The sequence below is a fragment of the Euprymna scolopes genome, chromosome 44 (genome assembly GCF_053919585.1).
Source record: "Euprymna scolopes isolate OS-2025 chromosome 44, ASM5391958v1, whole genome shotgun sequence".
Lineage (NCBI taxonomy): Eukaryota > Metazoa > Mollusca > Cephalopoda > Sepiida > Sepiolidae > Euprymna > Euprymna scolopes.
In genome coordinates, this window is record NC_136525.1 from 47,225,453 (window position 1) to 47,247,952 (window position 22,500).

The 22,500-nt window shown below is 36.0% G+C and overlaps 1 protein-coding gene across 4 annotated transcripts in view; it reads right to left on the bottom strand.

Annotated features, from left to right (window-relative positions):
- LOC145268835 (uncharacterized) overlaps positions 1 to 22,500 on the bottom strand; it is a 1,065,816-nt gene that overhangs the window by 163,955 nt on the left and 879,361 nt on the right. For all 4 annotated transcript variants that reach the window (XM_080124499.1, XM_080124501.1, XM_080124498.1 and 1 more), the window contains 6 exons: positions 16,862 to 16,980; positions 13,700 to 13,894; positions 12,216 to 12,390; positions 11,037 to 11,207; positions 4,528 to 4,667; positions 2,855 to 2,971 (listed from right to left, as the gene is read on the bottom strand). In XM_080124499.1, coding sequence (XP_079980625.1) covers positions 2,855 to 2,971; positions 4,528 to 4,667; positions 11,037 to 11,207; positions 12,216 to 12,390; positions 13,700 to 13,894; positions 16,862 to 16,980 — 917 coding nt within the window. The remainder of the gene's footprint in view (positions 1 to 2,854; positions 2,972 to 4,527; positions 4,668 to 11,036; positions 11,208 to 12,215; positions 12,391 to 13,699; positions 13,895 to 16,861; positions 16,981 to 22,500) is intronic.

The window sequence follows — 22,500 nt, forward strand, 5'->3', positions numbered from 1 at the left end:
TCAGCACCATGCAAAACATCTAAATAGACATACACAGAAAATTTTGGACAAATATGGTAAAATAGTCCCCAAAATGGAATGTTTTTATTAAACCTAAAAGAGCCCTTGGAGCACACCCAAGAGTTATTGCGAAGTATAGACAAACAAAATTATATAGAAATGAATTAGTTACAACTTTTCAGAAAGTTTTATAAAAATCCAAGGCGTCATTTTTTTTAATGCCCGAGTATTTGGAGGTGTATGTTGAGCAAAAAAAAAAAAAAAAGCAGTCAATTTTTTAAAAACTTTGACCCCTATTATGACCCCTTAAAATTTATTGTTTTGAGCTCACATCAAGTTATTAAGTTAGATCCATGTTCAAGGAACCTATATCTAAAATTTCTAGTGTTTAGACCCAAAATTGTCGAAGGAGTTTGGTAGAGTTCTCAAAGCTCAAATCGTTGAAGTTTGACCCCTTAATCGCCAAATTTCTGGCCGAAAACAAATTACACAGATTTTCCCACATCTCAGTACTCTGTATATCAAATTTCGAGTATGTAGACTTAAAATTGACAGAGTTATTGCGTAGGGAAATGTACGCACACAGATACACAGACACACACACAGACACGTTCACTTTTATAGATATATAGATGTATTTAAAAATTTTGCAACTACCGTGGATTTTTCACGGTTTCTACTAGTTATTATTATTATTATTATTATTATTGATTCAATATTAAAGTGATCTATAAATATAAAAGCAAAAATGTATGTGTGTTCGCTTTTTCTGTATGTCTACAAAAGGCTTTTTTCAGAGAAGCGGTCGGTCGGTTCACAACTTTTAAAAACATTTTATATCACATATAAATCGTAATATCTCACAGTTAACAACGAAGCTCGCCTGCCTATTTAATTTGCTCGATTTCGGGAAGATAAATATTCAACATTTGTCGCTCGCCGCATGTGGGTTAGTCTTTTTCCTATAACATCTTGGGGGGAAAAAAAGCGTTCAGCAGTAAATGAAATACTATCCCGCAGTCAAACTTTACCCCATTAACTCATTAAAACGGGCACCAGCCAAATCCAAGTAATTAAATAAATTCAAACGTGTTTCTGTTAGCATCTCGCGGTGGTGCAATGGTTAAGGTGGCACTTTTTTTTTTCACACTTTAATTTACAACTTTGCCTCAACGGTTCGGGTTCGATCCTCATACTTACTTTTTTAATTTTTAACCCCCCCCCTCACCGGAGTTTCCACACACACCTCCAAACACCCGGGCAACGCCGGGTACTCCTCACTAGTTCAATATAAAAGTGATTCAATATTAAAGTGAATTAGAAAGCTATTCAACATAACAAAATATTTTTTAATTAAATTAATAAATCTTTAATGTAAATTTCACGTGTGTTTAAATATATGTATGTATGTATGTATGTATGTATGTATGTATGTATGTAGGGAGTCCCTAGCGTATGATCGCAAGCAGTGGAGGACACTGATATACAGGGGTGCAGAACACTATGAAGCAGCCAAAATAGACCGAGAGAAGCTTAAGAGAGCATGTAGGAAATGCCAAACCTTGCCGCCCAACCATGGAGATCTCTGGATCTGTAAGGTGTGTGATCGGGCTCTGTTGTCAAAGGCAGGTTTTGTTAATCACATGAAAGCCCACGATAATACAGGTTCCGCTGCTGTTAGTCTCATACAAATCAGTGAGCGTTTTCAGTGTCATGTCTGCTTGAGGGTGTGCCAGTCGCTGGCAGGGCTAAAAAGTCATATTCGGGCACATGGACTTTTAGTGACTGAGGGAGTGGCTCTCGTCTGACAAGACGTTGCAATCATCATGTATTTATGTATGTATGCATGTCTCGTAAAAACTTTCGACAGATTTTCACGAGATCAGTATGATTTTGAAGCTCGACCCTTCGGATGACAAATATCGAAAAATTGGCAAAAAACCTTAATTCCTTTATCCTCAACTGGGCACTCGTCTACAGAGACGGGTCGCTTTTTTCGCCGATATTTTCAAAAGTCATCCCCTCTTTTCGATTGTCTAGCCTTAATTTAAACCTACCTCACTTCCAGTGTGGCAATGGACACAACAGCTAATGCGTCACATATTTTTTTTCACTTTCTTTTCCTTCTTTGCGGTACAGGTTCGCGCCTCTTTGCCTACTACAACTTGTTCGCACTCGCAATTTTCCCCCCTTTTTTTTTTTGCTCAACCAACACCCTTACACACCCACACCTCCACTTTCTTTCCCACCTTCACGTCACCTGCCTGCTAACATTTATTTATTATTTTTTTTTTGTTTGCTCAACACACACCTCCAAACACCCGGGCAATGCCAGGCACCCAAGCTAGTTCAAATTAAATTAAAGTTCTGAATTTTTTTAGAGGAGGGCCGATTGTTTGTATTACTTCTATTAATTTGACTATTGTTCTCATCTTGAGAGTGTTATTTGTGGAACGCTCCGGTCGGACTGGCCTTCAACCATCCTTAGGCATGTTGGTTGTTGTTTTGAAATGAAGAGAAAAGCTATTGGCTCCATAGATATTTTCGTATTCGTTGAGTTAGTCTCTATTTCATGGTTTTAGTTTCAAATTTCTTTATAAGAGTTTATTGCTCTTTGTCAACCAATTATTTCACAAATACGAAATCATAGCTATAAAATAGAGACTAAATCAAAGAATACTTGACTTATTTAGAGATTTGTAAAAAAATCGGAATCGGTAATTGTATCGGAACTAGGAATTTGATATGGAATTTGTAATTGTATCAGAATCGTCCCATCACTTATACTAATGTTCACCTTTTTTGACAAAACAGTTACCACATTTTGATCACATTCATATTAATGTCTACTTACCACCAAATCGGTCATGCTGGATACTTGGTATTTCATGTTTGAGAATCTGGATAAGCCATTCCGCCACTGTTTTCCGATGTCTTGCAATTTGCTGACAATTTGGAATATTTTGTCAACCTAAAAAGGAAAATCATAGGAACTTGTTTGAATATTGGTCATGGCTGAGGGAATGAGAAGAATTTAACTGCCAGATACAAAACCTATCTAAGAACACTGCCAGGCACATAAAGTACATTTGTGTAAAATTTCATAAAAATCGGCCCAGCTGTTTCAGAGTCCATAGGGAACCTTCTCACACACACACACACAAATTTACTTTTATATAATAGCTGGCAGATACTGGCAGATACTTATCAAAGACTTTCTGGCACAAAACCTATCTAAGAACCCTGCCAGGTACATAAAGTACATTTGTGTGAAATTTCAGAAAAATTGGTCCAGCCGTTTTGGAGTGCATAGGGAACTTCCCCCCCCTACACAAAGTTACTTCTATATAATATCAAAGAATCTTCTCTTGATTTTCTATGCCAGGCCTTTTAACTTGTGTGGTGATAACGACTTGAACCAAAGTTTAAAATGTAAAAGTCAAGTATTATGCTTCAATTGTACTCTAAACAGAAACATTCATTTCCAATGCGACCCTGTTATATCAAAGAACCTACTGTTGATTTTATATGTCGGGCCTTTCTGCTTGTGTGGAAATAAAACTTCTCAAATGCACTTGTGATGGTGGGCTGTGTAAGGTGTTAACTAAATCGTCTTGTTTCATTGGATTGTTTCGATTATCGATTATCGATTATCGTTCTTATCGAAAGCATTCCAACTCAAACCTATCTAAGAATGCTGCCAGGTACGTGAAATACCTATGTATGAAATTTCATAAACATTGACCCAATAGTTTTAGAGTTCATAGGGAACAAACGCACGCAAGTTCCTTTAATAATAGATGGAGATATAGATTTTAACTTAATGCAACCTATGCATCTGTTATTATTTTGTGTATCATGCTTACATCCGAGTGACAGTCGTTTAATTGTTATGGACTTCCATTTCTTATAATAAATAATTTTACCTAAAGTTTTGGTTTCGATTATAGCTGATGGCACTCAATTCAGTTATTTTTTTTTATAAATAATTTTACCAAGAATTCTTCATAAGTTTTGGTTTCGATTTCGATTATAGCTGATCGCACTCCAGTATTTTTTTTTTATAAATAATTTTATCAAGAATTCTTCATTAGTTTTGGTTTCGGTTTCGACTATAGCTGATGGCACTCCAGTAATCTATTTTTTTTATGAATAATTTTATCACGAATTCTTCATAAGTTTTGGTTTCGGTTTTGATGCAAGCTGATGCACTCAAGTCATATGGATATATTTTTTTATTTTTGAAATCACAACTTTATAATATATAAAACCCGACAAAACATTATATAATAATATATACGAAATTTGGAAGAATGAAAATATATTTAAGCATACTTTACAGCCGGGCTACGCCGGGCGTCCCTGCTAGCTTGGATAAATACATTTGCAGTTTTAACAAAAGAGCTACAATAATATCAGAGCGACTCCATTTACGCTGAACATCTACAGAATGCCAACATCAATATATTACATATGAATCAGTCCCCTGTGGAATTTCCACAGGTCCAGCTAGTATTACAGGATTACCTTAGAAATAATGGATCTTGTGATTTCGTTGTCTGGAGTGAACAGGATCTTCCCCCGGATGAGTGGTTTCAGATATTTCCAAGTAATTTCCCCTTCTGGAGTTTTTATGACGTCTCTATACAGGTGTTTGCAAAAGTCATCTGAAAAAAAAAAAAAATGAAAGAAAAAATATTTAGTTGTACCATCAATGGCAGAATAGTTGTCAATAATTATTCCGAAATTTTAGGGCTGCGCAGTCAGAAGATATGAGTTCTGACTTCGACTCCTAACCCCCCCTTCCCTCCCCAAAAAAAAACAAAAAGAGAAAAGTTCAGTTTACGGACTGTGTTGTTTTTTTAAATAAGATTTTCAGTTTTTTTTAAATTTCATTTTCACAACGTTTCGATCGATGTAACCTCCAGCCATCTTCAAGTGTATCTTATGAAATCTATGGCATAATGGATAAACTGGATAGTAATGGATACTTGGTTAAATTCAGTTCTAAGTTACTCTCTTCTTAAGGTTGAAGGTTCAATCCTTAGTGTGGGCGACACTCAAAAATACAAATGCGAATTATTTAACACTTCTACCCAGTCATGGCTGACAGAACGAGAGCATGCTACCCCCATGGATTAAATAAAGGGTTCCACTTAAAATTCTGTGCAGATTCCTTAGTTTGACAGAAAGATTCCCGAGTTCGACAAGATACACCTGAAGAAGGTCGAAGGTTACATCAGCTGAAATGCTGTGCAAATGGCATTCAAGATGAGAACAGTAGGTCGATGAATGCAAATAATACAAATAACCAATCCTCATCTAAAAAAAATCATAAACTTTTTTTTGCAAACAGTTTTAGTTTTTTTTTAAGTTAGTCATCACTTATCAAGGCCCGAAAGCCACTCGAGTTGTTTTTATGTCATTCCTATAAAGATGTTGGCAAAATTCATCTGAAAAAAGAAAGAGAAGAAAAAAAAAAAGGAAAAAAGGATTTCTAAATTATTATTTCAGCACGTCCAGTAATCTGCAGAAGTCATTTTCTTTTGTTTCTAAAATTGTTAGACGAATGTGCAAAATAGTTTATCCCTCCCCAATATAAAGAATGGCTTTCTAAATAATAACGTTATCATTTCAGCACGGCCCGTATTCTGTATAAACATACACATATGTACAGTTGTAATTTAATGTTTTTTGTGGATAATAAACAGAGTTGTGTTTTAGTTGTGTGATACATTTGTTGATTCTTATGAAATCCCGGGCAACGGCAGGTCATCTGCTAGTGTACATATATATATATATATATATATATATATATATATATATATATATATATATATATATATAAGGGGCTACTATTTGGGGCTATGTCTAGGAAAGATTAACAAGATATTTTTTTATGCTACATTTAAACTTTTGGATATCAGCACAGCCAGGGAAGCAGACAGCCGAAAGAGAATTCCAAAGTCTAGCTGATCGAGGGAAGAAACTATTAGAATAGAAAGCTTTCTGGAATTTAGGGACATCAACGGTGAAGGAGTGATATCTTATTGCTAAGCGGTTTTGTCGGGATTTGTACGTCGAGGGGGTACAAGTGAAACAAGTTCATCAGAACACGTTCCATTAAAATATTTGTAAAACAGGCACAGTGATGCAACATTACGGTGATGGGACAGGGGCTGGAGCTTAGTTGATAAAGTGGGACCGATTAGATTGACAACTCTTTTTTTGGACTTTATCTAAGAGGGAGAGACTAGTAGTGGGTGCACCAGCCCAGATGTGGCAACGATACTCCATGCATGGGCGAATGGTGGATACTCTCAGGCGTGAGTAGTCTTCTAGCTCGATAGAGGGAACCCACCTTCTTTGCAGCAACCTTTGCAATGTTCTCTATGTATATGTTCCTGTTCATATTGCCCGCAAATTATAGGCAGAGGAGTTTGAAGGTAGAATTATCAGGTAGGGTGCTATTTGTCATGGGTATAGGCGGTTGGAGAATTGTTAAAGGAGAGCAGCTTAGTTTTACTAGCATTTAATGTTACCATCCATTTTGGGCCCCATTCCACTATATATGCTGTAATATCTTAAAAGAAAACTTTGATTATCGATAAGAGTGAAATGCCACACACTATAGTCTGGAGGGCATTTAATAACCTGGAGAGAGTTGATATGCCATAAAATAAAAACAACTAAACCATAAGAGTCCAGGAGAAATACACAGCTCAAAATATATCAAACAGAAAAGCAAATACAACAAATAAAGAACACAGGCTCTCCACCGTGCTAGAAAGTTATAATATCTTAAAGGAAAACTTTGATTATCGATAAGAGTGAAATGCCACATAGTCTGACAGAGGTGATATGCCAGCTCGGTAATTCATGAAAACAAAATATATCAAACAGAAAAGCAAATACAACAAATAAAGAATACAGGCTCTCTACCGTGCTAGAAAGTTATTACGCCTTAGAGTATCCTGTACCTCTACAAGGCCACCATTCGCCCATGTAAGGAGTATTGTTGTCACATTTGTGCTAGTGCATCTACTACTAGTCTCTCCCTCTTAGACAGGGTTCAAAAGAGAGTCACCAACCTGATAGGCCCTGAACTATCAGCTAGGCTTTAGCCACTGTCCCATCACCGAAATGTTGCAGTCTTCTGCCTGTTCTACAATTATTTTAATGGTGGACGCTCCGACGAACTACAAGCCCTTGTGTCTCCTCAACGTAAATACACCTGAAAAACCAGACAAGCAGCAAAATCCCACCCCTACACAGTAGAAATCCCTAGATGTAAGAAAGCCTTCTGCTCTAATAGTTTCTTCCTTAGGACTACTAGACTTTGGAATTTCTTTCTGGATCCCTGTTTCCCTGACTGTACTGACATGCAAAAGTTTAAGTGTAATGCAAACAGACATCTTGCTGCTCAACTCCCTACATAGTACCCTTACAAATTAATTAATTTTGATTAGATCTCTACTGGATAGTTTTGTTTTGAAGAGTTGTGTTGTTTTTCTCAAATAATCCTTTTCAATCACCTCAGTAGATTTGATGGTGTCTGCTTCCAACATTTCCAGACATTTGTAAGACTTCTGCTTACTAAGCACCCTGATCCCCTCTTGGTTGGGCAGTTTTCCCCTTTTAACCTCCGGTAGTGCAGATTTTTCCCTACCAAATTTAATTTCAAGATATATACACAACTAGCGAGGGGTACCCGGCGTTGCCCGGGTGTTTGGGGGGGGGATTAAAAAAAAAAAGTAAGTATGAGGATCGAACCCAAACCCTTGAAGTGTGAAAAAAAAAGTGCAATCTTAACGATTGCCTCACCGCGAGATGCTAACAGAAACACGTTTGAATTTATTTAATTAGTTGGATTTAGCACGTGCCCGTTTTAAATGAGGTCAAGTTTTGGCTGCGGGATAGTATTCATTTAGTGCTGAACGCTTCCCCCCCCTGAAGATGTTATAGGAAAAAGACTAACCTACATGCGGCGAGCGAGAAATATTGAATATTTATCTTCCCGAAATCGAGCAAATTAAATAGACAGGCGAGCTTCGTTGTTAAGTGTGAGATATTACGATTTGTATGTGATATAAAAAGTTGTAAAAAGTTGTGAAGCGAGCGACCGCTTCTCTGAAAAAAGCCTTTTGTAGACACACAGAAAAAGCGAACACACATGCATACATTTTCGTTTTTATATATAGATAACAGTGAGGAAAACACAAAACAGCTGATCTATAAAATAATATATTTTGTTTTTATGTCACATCGACAAACCAGTTTCTGATGTTTTGATATTTCTAAAAGTGCGTGGGGTTAATGCGTGCTTGGGTCGGATGTTGACAGTGAAGAAATGTGACAGCCCTGCTTCTCTCTGACCAACTGCCCCGCTTTTCTCTTCGTGATGATTTATTCATATAAACATTCTTTCCCATTAGAATGTTTAATATTTCCTATTGCCTTTGACTGATATCCTCTCATATTTCTGGGTCAAATTATGCATCCCAATAGGCAATAATGAAAAGTCCCGTATTCTTCAAATGGAATTCATCTGTGTGTGTGTGTGTGTGTGTGTGTGTGTGTGTGTGTGTGTGTGTGTGTGTGTGTGTGTGTGTGTGTGTGTGTGCAACTCATCGAATGTTTCTCTTCCGGGCTCGCCTGATAATATTCAATTCTCAGGAACCACTGTGCTGATCTGGCTGAAAATTTGTGTGGGTCTTTGCTCTGATAAGGTGAAGCGAACTAAGTATTATTGTATGCTTAATTAGGGACTAGTAAGGATTAATAAGGATTAGTATTTAATGCACAAATGAGCACAAATTTAACCGTGTTCAATTATCAATTTGACATAAAGCAGTCATTCTAAGTCAACTTTCGCCCGTTTTTAACAGGCTAAATAATTTAGTATATATATATATATATATATATTGAGTAAAACGATTCATAATTTTGAATTAAAAATCAGTTTCAAAAGGAAAAACACAAAATCAATTGTACGATCGTTTCAGAAATGATGATCATTTTATTTAAATTGACAATAAATATTGACAATAAAACAAAGTCTCCTCATCAGCAAAAATGGGGTGGGGACAGTTAAAGACACCATAATAAAACTAGTATTTTAGTTGTGTGTAAGGCGGATATTCCTGGAAATATATCAAAATAAAATAAAATTAAAATTAAATAAAATAAAAACTAAGTTATTAATTTTATGTTGATAAATAAATTAATTAAAATAGAGTATGATAAAAAATTATGAAGAAGGTTAAAACAAAAAAAAAATATATTTTTATGAATATATATATATATATATATATATATATATATATATATATATATATATATATATACCTTTTTTCTCCATTATAAAATCTGTTTCAATTTGAGTCATTCTATCTTTTGGCATGCTGTTATATATATTTTGTCTTCTAATTAGAATAATCACTTACACACGACTAAAATGCTAGTAAAAATAGCTCTAGGATATCTATAGCTATTGAGCTTATTATATATCTAAAGTACAATGATCATTGTTTTCTTTTAATTGTATTAATACATTTACTAATAAATTAAGATAAACTCTGCTCTTTAGACTCCAGGTCGAATTCTCTCCAAAAATTAAAAAATATATATATAATATTTTTTTAACTATATAAAGCTATATAAAAAAAAAAAATTTAATTTTTATATTTTTATCATTCGTTAGAAAAGTAGTGACCAAGTCATTTAACCACCTGCAATCGATGCATTAACTTGCTCTCTCGAATTTACTATAGTCCTAATGTTAATTTAAGGGATCATCAGTTCTTTACCACGAAACACTGTTTCAGCGATTTAAAAACAAAACAGTATATTAAATCATGGCTCTCCAGCAGTGTTGATCAAACACCACTCCCCTTAATCATAAGAACAGAAAAACGTTGCAGATATTAGATCTAGTTACCTACTTATGATTAATTTGACTAACCTTTTCATGTTATAACAATGTCTACCTTACCTGTGAGATGCGTCTGTTTCCAAATTCACACACACACACACACACACACACACACACACACACACACACACACACACACACGTGTGTGTATGTGTGTGTGTGTGTGTGTGTGTATGTGTGTGTCTGTGTTTGTGTACATTTCCCTTCGCAATAACTCTGTCAATTTTCAGTCTACAGACTCGAAATTTGATATACAGGGTACTGAGACTTGGGAAAATCTTTGTAATCGGTATTGGAGATTTGATAAAGTGTCTTACTTAAGGTGGCGATTCATCAGGAATTGTTTTATGTTGGACTTGAACACATCCAAGTTGTAGTCAGGTGGGAAACAGGCAAACGGAAGAGAGTTCCACATGCGTGCACTTCTAAGAAAGAAGCTTTGTTCATGGAATCTACGTTTTGAATCTTGTTCACGGAATCTACGTTTAGGCACAGATAAAGCTAGACAAGTGTTTATCGTGAAAGATTGTCGAGAGGGGGTTAGGGTTAGGGTTAGTATCGTAGTAATCGTTAGTATTGGAGATTTCATAAAGTGTCTTACTTAAGGGGGTGGTTTATCAGGAATTTGTTTATGTTGGACTTGAAGACATCCAAGTTGTAGTCAGGTGGGAAACACGCAAACGGAAGAGAGTTCCACAGGCGTGCACTTCTAAGAAAGGAGCTTTGTTCATGGAATCTACATTTTGATTTAGGCACAGATAAAGAGTGGGGAAAATTATTGACAGTGGTTTCAGCTAGACGGGTGTTTATCGTGAAAGATTGGGGAGGGTGGACCAGAGATTAAAGCTCAGACGAGCACTTGCCATGGAAGTAACAATAAAACAAAGACAGGCTTGGAACGTCTTTTCTGTGGGAGATAGGTTGCAGGGTAGAGAAAACGGGCATCCCCCACTAAGCCACGAAGTCTATTTTGTACTCTGTCAAGGCAGGATAGGCTGTTTTTAGCAGCTCCTGCCCAGATGTGGAGTGGCCTCCGGGCCTTTGTAAGTGGTGATTCCTGTATAAAAAAAAAGTTAAAAATGATTAATTTCATTTCACTTACTTGGAAGTGTGTTTATTTCTTTGCGCTGCATCTCCGTGAGTCCATCTTCCCCTTTGGCCTCATGCTTTGCACTCAAGCCGGACAAGTGGTATTCGTCATTGATGGACAGGGAAATATTCCGGCCGCACATCAATGGCATCAACTTCGCAAACATGTCAAAATTGGCCGTGTCTAGAAACGAGAAAAAGAATTCGGTGAGCTTTCAGAATTGCGTCTATCACACGCATTATTTGGATTCTTCAGACAATGGTCAAGAGGTTAACGACACGGACTAACTATCTGGGCATCCCAAGTTCGAATCCAGTTCGTTGCACACAAAAAAAATCACTTTAGCTTATAATGTTGGCAACCTTCACATTGTTTCTCCATGGAATCATTGAGCTATTTCCAGAAAGAATTCTGACTAAAAAAAAAATGTGCGTATTTGGTGTTTAAGCCTAATTTCTTGACAATGGTCAAGTGGTTAACGACACAGACTGGGCGTCCCAGTTTCGAATCTAGTTCATTCCACCAAAAAAAAAAATCACTTTAACTTATGATGTTGGCAACCTTCACATAATTTCTCCACGGAATCATCGAGGTATTTCGAGAAAGAATTCTGACTAAAAAAAAAATGTTGTGTTTGGCACTTAAGCCTAACCTTTTGACAATAGTCAAGTGGTTAATGACACGGACTCACTACCTGGGTGTTCCAATTCGAATCCAGTTCGTTTTAAAAAAAATCACTTTCACTTAGGATGTTGGCAACCTTCATGTGGTCCCTCCACGGAATCATTGATGTATTTCTAGAAAAAATTCTGACTAGAAAAACATCGGGGAAACCAATGCCAACAATAGAATTTTTGGATTCATACGATATGATGATCTTAAGTGTTATTTTTACAACGTTTCGGCTGATGTAACCTCCGACCCTTATCTTGTTGAACTCCATACTCTACAGGGAATTTTGAACATAACTCCTTATTTAATCCACAAGGGAAGCATGCTCTTTTTCCATCAGCGACGATCAAACAAAAACCTGCGAGGACCCCTGGTGTTACAAATAAAGTATTTAATAAGGATAAGAAATAAAATAAATAAATAAATAGCACATAGGTTTCTCCTCAATTTTCCAAAACATGGGGTGGGTAACGTAGATAGCGTCACTATTTAATAAAATCAATATTTAAAATTTCTTACTGGTTTCGTTCAGGATATAGACAGCAAAGACTTTGTAGACATCTGTAGTGCTTAAAGACCTTGACATCTTTTGGATGAGAGAACTCGTCTGGGCAACAGACTTGAAAGATTTCTTGGCATCTGGCACGGTCATGTTGGAATCGGTAAGAATTACTTTCGCTTGGAGCAATACATACTGAGAATAAAGAGAAAGAAACAATAGCGAATATGTTTTTAGAACTTTTAGTCATGAAAAAGTGGAATTTGAACGAGACATTTAAAAGTAGCACAAGAAAATGGTATTTGAAGCAGAAATTTGAAAGTGGTATTTTCAAGTGGCATTTCAAAGTATACATGAAAGTAGTACTCGAAAGTAATGGTTGAAAGTGGTGTTGGAAAAAAATACTTTAAAGTAGTACACGTAAGTTCTTCAAAGTGGTATTTAAAAGTAGCACTTCAAATAAGGATTTGTAAATTAAAGAGTGATGATTGAAAGTAGTATTTTAAAGTGATAATTAAAAGTGGTATTTAAAAGTATCTAAAATTGATAATTGAAAGTGGTATTTAAAAGTGATAATTTTAAGTGGCATTTAAAAGTGATAAATTTAAGTGGTATTTAAAAGTGATCATTTTAAGTGGTATGTAAAAGTGATAATTTTAAGTGGTATTTAAAAGTGATAATTTTAAGTGGTATTTAAAAGTAGTAATTTTAAGTGGTATGTAAAAGTGATAATTTTAAGTGGTATTTAAAAGTGATAATTTAAGAGGTATTTAAAAGTGATCATTTTAAGTGGTATGTAAAAGTGATAATTTTAAGTGGTATTTAAAAGTGATAATTTAAGTGGTATTTAAAAGTGATAATTTTAAGTGGTATGTAAAAGTGATCATTTTAAGTGGTATGTAAAAGTGATAATTTTAAGTGGTATTTAAAAGTGATAATTTTAAGTGGTATTTAAAACTAGTAATTTTAAGTGGTATTTAAAAGTGATAATTATAAGTTGCATTTAAAAGTGATAATTTAAGAGGTATTTAAAAGTGATAATTTTAAGTGGCATTTAAAAGTGATAATTTTAAGTGGTATTTAAAAGTGATAATTTTAAGTGGTATTTAAAAGTGATGATTTTAAGTTGCATTTTAAAGTGATGATTTTAAGTGGCATTTAAAAGTGATAATTATAAGTGGTATTTAAAAGTGATAATTTTAAGTGTTATTTAAAAGTGATAATTTTAAGTCGTATTTAAAAGTGATAATTTTAAGTGGTATTTAAAAGTGATAATTTTAAGAGGTATTTAAATGTAATAATTTAAAGTAATATTCAAGTTATAGTTGAAATTCGCATTTAAAATGATAGGTATTTGAAAGTTAAAGTGATAGTTGAAATAAGTATTTGAAAGAGATATTTATAGGTGGTATTTGAAAATGCATTAAAACGACGTTCGTGTTTGATTTTCTTTTTAACCTCCCCCCCTTCCCCCCCAAAAAAAAGATGCTGGCAAGGAGCTTACCTGCTTGACCAATTCCCCGATGCTTAATTGTTCCATGATGAGTTGCGTCAAATTACCGACCTCGCTTTGATTAAGGTGGCACAGGTGCTGACTAATCTCCTGGTAGGTTATATTCGAGTGTTGCGGGAGGGTCAAAACCTGACTCAGGTTACGACACAATGACAGCGAAAACATATCGGACTGCATATGGATAAACTAGGGAAAAAGAAAAGAAAAAACCTTATAAATAATTTATCAACTTAGGGTTCATTTTTGGAAAACTGAAGAATTGGAATTAATCAAATCAATGGCATAGTTGAACAGAGTTAGTGAGGGACCCCATTATTATACCTGATCATAAGGTTGGTTGTATAGGGGTACATTTTGGGGACATATTTAACGGGGTGCATATAATGCACAAGTGACGGCAATTCTGATGAGAAGACATTTTATATATATTACAGTTCTTTTAGCACATATTAGTGAGGGACCCCAGGCTGAATGTCGAAAAATTATTTTTCCTAATCAAAAGGGTGAAAAGTTTTAAGCATCTTGCTGCTCAACTCCCTACATAGTATCCCTGCATATTATATTCCAAATGGCAGCCCCCTTACATCAAAGTGGCACTGTTCCTAGTTTGGTTGGTTGGTTGTTTTTGTTTTACGGCATATCAACCTTTTTCAGGTTATTTAATGCCGAATCCAAAGATTTTGAAGAAAGTTTTTTTTAATAGAATATATTTGTTGTTTTCAAGTCGGTTTCTATTCAACCCATAGTTGGGACCCTAACAGGTACTACCACTCCAGGTCAGAGTGGACCTGGAAGCAATGGCAATTAAAGGGTGGCTCCACACTCCCCAAAGCTTGCAAGCTGGGGCCTCACCACTGGATATAGTTTAAGGCCATATCTAGGACCGTGCCTAGTTTGGAGTGGAAAATAAAAAGAAGACTAATGAATTTGGGCGGGATATTGTCTGTTTGCAAAATTTGCCAAAGAGCTCCACAGTCGATAGAATCAAACGTAGCATCAAAGTCATTGAAACAGACAAGATGTTTTGCTGATAGTACCAACGATGCTGAAGTACGCAAAAGAGAGTGACGATTTGGTTGGTGCATCCTCGACCAGGATGATATTATTATTCCTGATAATAAGGGTGGAAGGCTTTATTGTATAGGTTAGTTGGTTGGTTGGTTTATTTAACAGCATCTCCACCTTGATGGTCATTTAATGCCATCATGTTTTTGTTTCAATCTTTATGGTGTCAGTCAAGATGAGTGACTTCTTTGGTAAGAACTTGGTTTGTTATTTATATATCCGTTGTATACAACTTCAGAGTTTTTAGGAGCAGATCAAATTATGGACTTAGGAGCAGCTCAAATTATCCATGAAAGAGCAGCTCAAATTTATGGACGGTGAAGCAGCTCAAATTATGGACTCAAGAGTGGCTCAAATTATGGGCAAGAGTAGCTCAAATTATAGATGTAGGCCCAGTTCAAATTATGAATGTAGGCCTAGTTCAAATTATGAATGTAGGCCCAGTTCAAATTATGAATGTAGGCCCAGCTTAAATTATGAATGTAGGCCCAGCTCAAATTATGAATGTAGGCCCAGCTCAAGTTATGAATGTAGGCCCAGCTCAAATTATGAATGTAGGCCCAGTTCAAATTATGAATGTAGGCCCAGCTCAAATTATGAATGTAGGCCCAGCTCAAATTATGAATGTAGGCCCAGTTCAAATTATGAATGTAGGCCCAGTTCAAATTATGAATGTAGGCCCAGCTTAAATTATGAATGTAGGCCCAGCTCAAATTATGAATGTAGGCCCAGCTCAAGTTATGAATGTAGGCCCAGCTCAAATTATGGATGTAGACCCAGCTCAAGTTATGAATGTAGGCCCAGCTCAAATTATGGATGTAGACCCAGCTCAAATTATAGATGTAGGCCCAGCTCAAATTATGAATGTAGGCCCAGCTCAAATTATGAATGTAGGCCCAGCTCAAATTATAGATGTAGGCCCAGCTCAAATTATGAATGTAGGCCCAGCTCAAATTATGAATGTAGGCCCAGCTCAAATTATGAATGTAGGCCCAGCTCAAATTATGAATGTAAACCCAGTTCAAATTATGAATGTAGGCCCAGCTCAAATTATGAATGTAGGCCCAGCTCAAATTATGAATGTAGGCCCAGTTCAAATTATGAATGTAGGCCCAGTTAAAATTATGAATGTAGGCCCAGCTCAAATTATGAATGTATGCCCAGTTCAAATTATGAATGTAGGCCCAGCTCAAATTATGAATGTAGGCCCAGCTCAAATTATGAATGTAGGCCCAGCTCAAATTATGAATGTAGGCCCAGTTCAAATTATAAATGTAGGTCCAGTTCAAATTATAAATGTAAGCCCAGTTCAAATTATGAATGTAGGCCCAGCTCAAATTATGAATGTAGGCCCAGTTCAAATTATGAATGTAAGCCCAGTTCAAATTATGAATGTAGGCCCAGCTCAAAGTATGAATGTAGGCCCAGCTCAAATTATGAATGTAGGCCCAGTTCAAATTATGAATGTAAGCCTAGTTCAAATTATGAATGTAAGCCCAGTTCAAATCATGAATGTAAGCCCAGTTCAAATTATGAATGTAGGCCCAGCTCAAAGTATGAATGTAGGCCCAGTTCAAATTATGAATGTAAGCCCAGTTCAAATTATGAATGTAAGCCCAGTTCAAATTATGAATGTAAGCCCAGTTCAAATTATGAATGTAGGCCCAGCTCCAAAAGTAGTGGCATGTGTAAAACCTTGAATGTTTTGTCATTTGGAAATAACGATTTTTTGTTTTAAATTGGCATTATGGTTGCGATATACCCAAATTTTAGTACATATTAAATACTAAATGATATTTTAAGCTGTATTTATAAGAAAGTTCAAATTCATCAGTTGATAGAACCTCACACTAAAGACTTTAATGTTTTGATTTCGATTTTTTGTCATGTCATATGATTTATTGCAGGTGATAAGTGGCAACTTTCTAGTAAAAAAAAGAAAAAGATTATTAGCGCTATAATAATAATTATGACATCTGCATCAATTAAAATATCATATTTAAGCATATTTTACTACCGGGCTACGCCGGGTTGCCAGTTAATTTATATTATAGATTGTGATGAAATCAGGAGTCTTTGAGTTCTCACCTGTGCAAGAGATATCGTAGAATTCAGTAAAGCGTGGGAAATATTATGAGGCAATTCCAAGTCTTTGGTAAGGTAATGCAGGACTGCTTTCGGAGATTTCAAAAAGTCTTTAAAGACAGCTGTAAATAAAAATAAAAATAAATAATCTCAAACGAAATGTAGCCAAACAACAACAACAAAAAAAAAGTTTAAATAATTCTGGGCGATAGTAAAGATTGTGTGCTATTTTCAACTTCCGGTTTTTGTTGTCAATTTTACCACTATACATAACCAAGAAAGCTATCTATTATATAAATCTCACCTATCTGTTTAAATGTATGTATGTATGTATGTATGTATGTATGCATGCATGTAAAATATACCTAAAACTTGTGACAGAGTCGACGTATTTTTACGAGCTCGGTATCGTTTTGAAGCCCGACCCTTCGGACGACAAATATCAAAAAATTGGCTAAAAACATTAATTCCGTCACCCTCAATTGGACGCTTTTTTTGCTCACATTTTCGAAATTCATCTCCTCTTTTCGATTGACTAGCTTTAATTTAAACCTTCGCCACTTCCGGTTTGCTGATGGATGTAACGGAAAAGACGTCACTTTTTATTTTTTTCACATTCTTTTCCTCCTTCGCGGTACGGGTTCAAGCCTGCCTTCCTACTGCCACTTTTTTTTTTTTTTTTTTTGTTTTTTTTTTGCTCAACACACGTCCAAACATCCGGATCCGCCGGGCACCCAAGCTAGTACTTAACATGGGAAAAGAGTCGAGGGTTTCACATTATCTGAGAGGCAGATAATTATTAACCAGAAGGGGCCATATTTTGCTAGTTGCCGTTTTTGAATTGAAAGCCATGTTTAATTTCAGAAGAGTAGCTGATCTGTACAAGTCTTGGAGATGAACAGAGTTTTTAGTGAGTAGGTTTTTTTTTTACATGGAGGTCACCACTTATCAAGGCCCGGAAACCACTCAGGGATAAGAGTTATTGTGTGTACACTGATCAATGGGATAGTATTGTAGTAATCGTTAGTATTGGAGTTTTGATAAAATGTCTTACTTAAGGGGGCGGTTCATCAGTAATTTGTATATGTTGGACTTGAAGACATCCAAGTTGTAGTCAGGTGGGAAACACGCAAACGGAAGAGAGTTCCACAGGCGTGCATTTCTAAAAAAGAAGCTTTGTTCATGGAATCTACGTTTTGATTTAGGCACAGATAAAGAATGGGGAAAATTATTGACAGTAGTTTCAGCTAGACTGGTGTTTATCGTGAAAGATTGGCGAGGGGGAACCAGAGATTTACATCAAATCCGCTGCCAAGGTCGCTGGAAATATGGTAGATATCTCACTGCTGATGCCATTCTCTACCTATATAAGAGCCAGGTACGTCCAATAATGGTGTACTGTTGCCACTTCTGGGCAGGAGCTGCTAGAAAGACTTTATCCTGCCTTTAGTTTACGTCTGATTGCGATCCGGCCAGTCTTATGAATAACATGACATAAAATTTACAAGCGGTCCCCGGTATATGCCTCCTACATACAGCGCCTGGTATTCCCAAATGGTTACCCATCTCGTACTGACTGAGCTCGACGTTGTTTAACTTCAGAGATCCAACATGGTAATAGGAATACATTATTATCCTCACCATTGTACAAATTGGGGGGGGGGTACTATCCATGACTGATCTCAGGCTGTCTGGAGATATCGGCTTTCTGCCACAAGATGCACTAAACATTGCTGTCATTGTTTTTTTTTCATTCCTGTTTGAAAAACTCAATCATGTTCTGCAATGCCAAAAAGTAAATGACAATTTTACTCTGCAAAACAACCAAACTGTTGTGGTGGCAACCACTTATTTGCATATGCGAATAACATAACACTATAAATGGCAAGCCTAGGTTGGCCTTGGGTGTCTTACTCAAATGCCACCGGAGGTGACGCCGAAGAGCGTACATGTCCTCCCACCAAGACTCTCTGACTCGACACCGTCATTTGTACATATTGTAAATATACCTTTTCTTTAATACACTTATTATTGCGTTATCTTGTTGTTTGCGTCTTCATTGTATTTCCTTACTAATTATTGTTCAACCTTGCAACCACAACAGTTGGCGAGGAGATACGAAGCGTCAAATATAACAGTTTGACGAAGAACTATTTAAAAAAAAAAAAAAAAAAAAAAGTTCAACGCAAAGGTTGACCATTTTTTTTTAGGAATGCAAAGTGTTGACGAGCAAACGGATTTTACGCTAAAGAGAAGTTTCAACTCAAGTGAAAAAAAAAAAACTCTAACGTGGCAAAAGCGACAATTTACGCCGTTTTCTGGGAATCCGACTTGCAAACGAATGTAAAAGTGAATTTTTGTTTTGTCGCTACACGACAAATCTTACTAAAGGACCAACTTGCAAACGAAAAGCGAACTTTGTTCTGTCGCAAAAACGACAGGTCAGACCCGTATTACGAAAAGCAAGGAAGTAACCTACGAAAAAAGTTCACCAGTGGATTCTAATTACTGTTCTCCGTAAACAAAACAACAACTAAAGGACTTTTTAATTAATGTTTTGGTTGACGTCGGTACTAAAAGGAAATACCACAGCTAAAACTAAAATTCAAGGAAAGGATTTTTTTTTCTTGAAGTTGTCACTGAATAACGGATAATACAGTAAAACGTCACGGAAAAAAGGTAATCTCAATTTAAGAGGTATTTTAATTACTAAAATACTAGAGGAAAAAAAACCTCAAAGAACTAAATGTACTGCATACATTTATTCAATAGTGACTCGATTAAAAAAAAAACAAAAAAAACCCAAACTTTTATTTTGTGGAAAGAGTTACTTATTAGTAAGTGCCTAAAAACGGAAAGTCAATTCCATTTCGTGATTCCAGATAAACCTGTTTTATTTTTTTTTTTTGCAGCGTGACTCGCAAAAAGAATATATTATTGCAAGCAGCGATATTATTATTGAAAACAGAAGCTTACAGCAATTTGCCTTTTTGTTGTAACCCAAACCGGTGTATATTGGACATGGTACAATATTTTTTTTTAACTACACACTAAAAAAAACAAAAAAAACAAAACATGGAAGACTTATCCAAAATGTTCATGCAATTTTTACAAACACAGGCTGAGCGGGATGAACGCAGACAAGCTACACAAAACGAGCTTTTGCAAACACAAATACAGGCACAGGCTGACCGCGAGGAAAAGAGAGAGGACAGATTATTGAAATGGCAGCAGGAACAAGAAGAAAAGCAAAAAATGGCACAATTAAAGCAGAAAAAAACTGCAATTGGAACAGGAAGAAAGGCATAAGAAACTACAATTGGAATATGAAGAAAGACAAGATGAACGTTTTGCTAAAACACTGGAACTACTAAAGAGTAATCGAGAAAATGTCGATAGTGTTAATTTCTCCCATACAACTATTTTTAATAGCATGGACACATTTCATTATGTGCCTGAGGAAGAGAAGAATTTTGAAGCATACTACACAAGATACGAGGATGTTTTTCAACTGGACTGTAAAAATTGGCCAAATAGTCAGAAAGTGAGCCTCTTACTCAGAAAATTGGGTACATCAGAACACAGCAAATTCGTAGATTACATATTACCTAAAAAAAAACTGCGGAATTAGAGTTCATGGAAGCTGTAAAATTACTAAAAGAATTATTTAATTCAAATATATCTCTTTTTCATAAAAGATGGCTGTGCATGAATCTAAGAAAGATGGACAACCAAGATTATTTGACATACGCATCAGTTGTCAATAAAAACTGCGATAATTTTAAGCTTGCAGAACTAACGGTAGAAGATTTTAAATGTCTAATCTTCGCTCAAGGGTTACTTTCCAAGAAAAATGCAGAAATACGCAGACGAGTGTTGTCTAAGCTGGAATCTGAGCAAGATTTAACCCTCCAGAAACTAGCAGAGGACTGTGAAAGGGCCATTACACTAAAAAAGGATTAAAAATATATAGAAGAATCCGGAGTGGCATATGTAAGAAAAGTTAGAAAACCATACGCACCAACCAAGAACTTTACAAAGAAAAGCAATGGAACGGGATATTCCAAAGATAATAACCATAAATATAGTACAGAATATAACAAGCCTCTTCTTAGATATAACTGTAAGAGATGTGCAGAAAAGCATTGGGAATCAGATTGTCCTTATAAGAAGAAAAAATGCTACATTTGTAAGAAGGTGGGACACAAAAGCGATTGCTGCAGATATAAAGATTACACCAGAAAGAGAGTACAGCAAACAAAATCAAATACAAAATTAGACAAAGATCGGCGAAAATACGTAAAAGTGGAAATATTTAAAACATCAATAAAGTTACAACTCGACTCCGGCTCCGATGTTTCTATAATAAACCTGAATACGTGGAAAAAGTTGGGAAAACCGGCCATGATGAAAACTAGTAAAGCAGCCCGGACGGTGGTGGTATAAAATTGGAAGGAGAAGTTGTCCTCCCGATAAAATTGAAAGGGATTTCGAAGAAATTAAAAATATTCGTACTAAAAGATAGTGAAAATCTGTTTGGAATAGATTTAATTGAGAAATTCGGACTATGGGATAAGCCAATCAATACATTCTGTAAAAAATTAGAATGTTCTTCTCCAACAACAGTAAATATAAAAGACGATTTAAAAGAATTATTTCCTGAGGCATTCACGACTAACTTAGGTCGCTGCAATAAATTCGAGGCCTCGTTTGAACTTAAAGAAAACGCCAGCCCAATTTTTAGAAAAAAGCGAAATGTTCCGTTCGCTGGGTTGGAAAAGGTTGATAAAGAATTAAATAGATTGGAACAGACGGGAATTCTATCAAAAATAGAACACAGCGAGTGGGCAGCCCCCACCGTATACGTAAAGAAAAAGAATGACGAAGTTAGAGTGTGCGCAGACTTTTCGACCGGGGTCAACTCCCTATTAAAAGATCACCATTACCCCCTACCAAGCCCAGAGGAAATATTCACGAAGTTGAATGGGGGTAATATCTTCTCCAAGATAGACTTGAGCGACGCGTATTTGCATATGCCAGTCGAGGAGAATTGCTCAAAAATACTATGCATCAATACGCATAAGGGATTATACAAATACAACCGATTGCCTTTTGGCATCAAAGTAGCGCCTGCCATCTTTCAGCAAGCGATGGACACCATGCTAAGTGGTATTGAGTGCGCATGTGCATACCTGGACGACATTGTTGTGAGGAGCAAATCCCTAGAAGAACATAAGGAACATTTGAAACAAGTATTTACTCGAATACAAGAATTCGGCTTTAAAGTAAAAGAAAGTAAATGTGACTTTTGTATGAGCGAGATTAAGTATCTTGGACACATAATAAACAAACATGGACGACGTCCAGACCCAGACAGATCTGCGGCAATAAAAATATGCCAGCACCCGATAATGTAACAACATTGCAGAGTTTCTTAGGACTCGCAAATTATTACCAATCTTTTATTGAAGGAATGCATAACTTGCGAGCCCCCTTAAATAATCTGCTTAAAAAGGATACACCGTGGAACTGGACGCAAGAATGTCAAACCGCTTTTGACAAAATAAAGAGCGCACTAACATCCGAATTATTCTTAACGCACTTTGACACAAACTTAAAAATAGTCGTCGCTAGTGACGCTA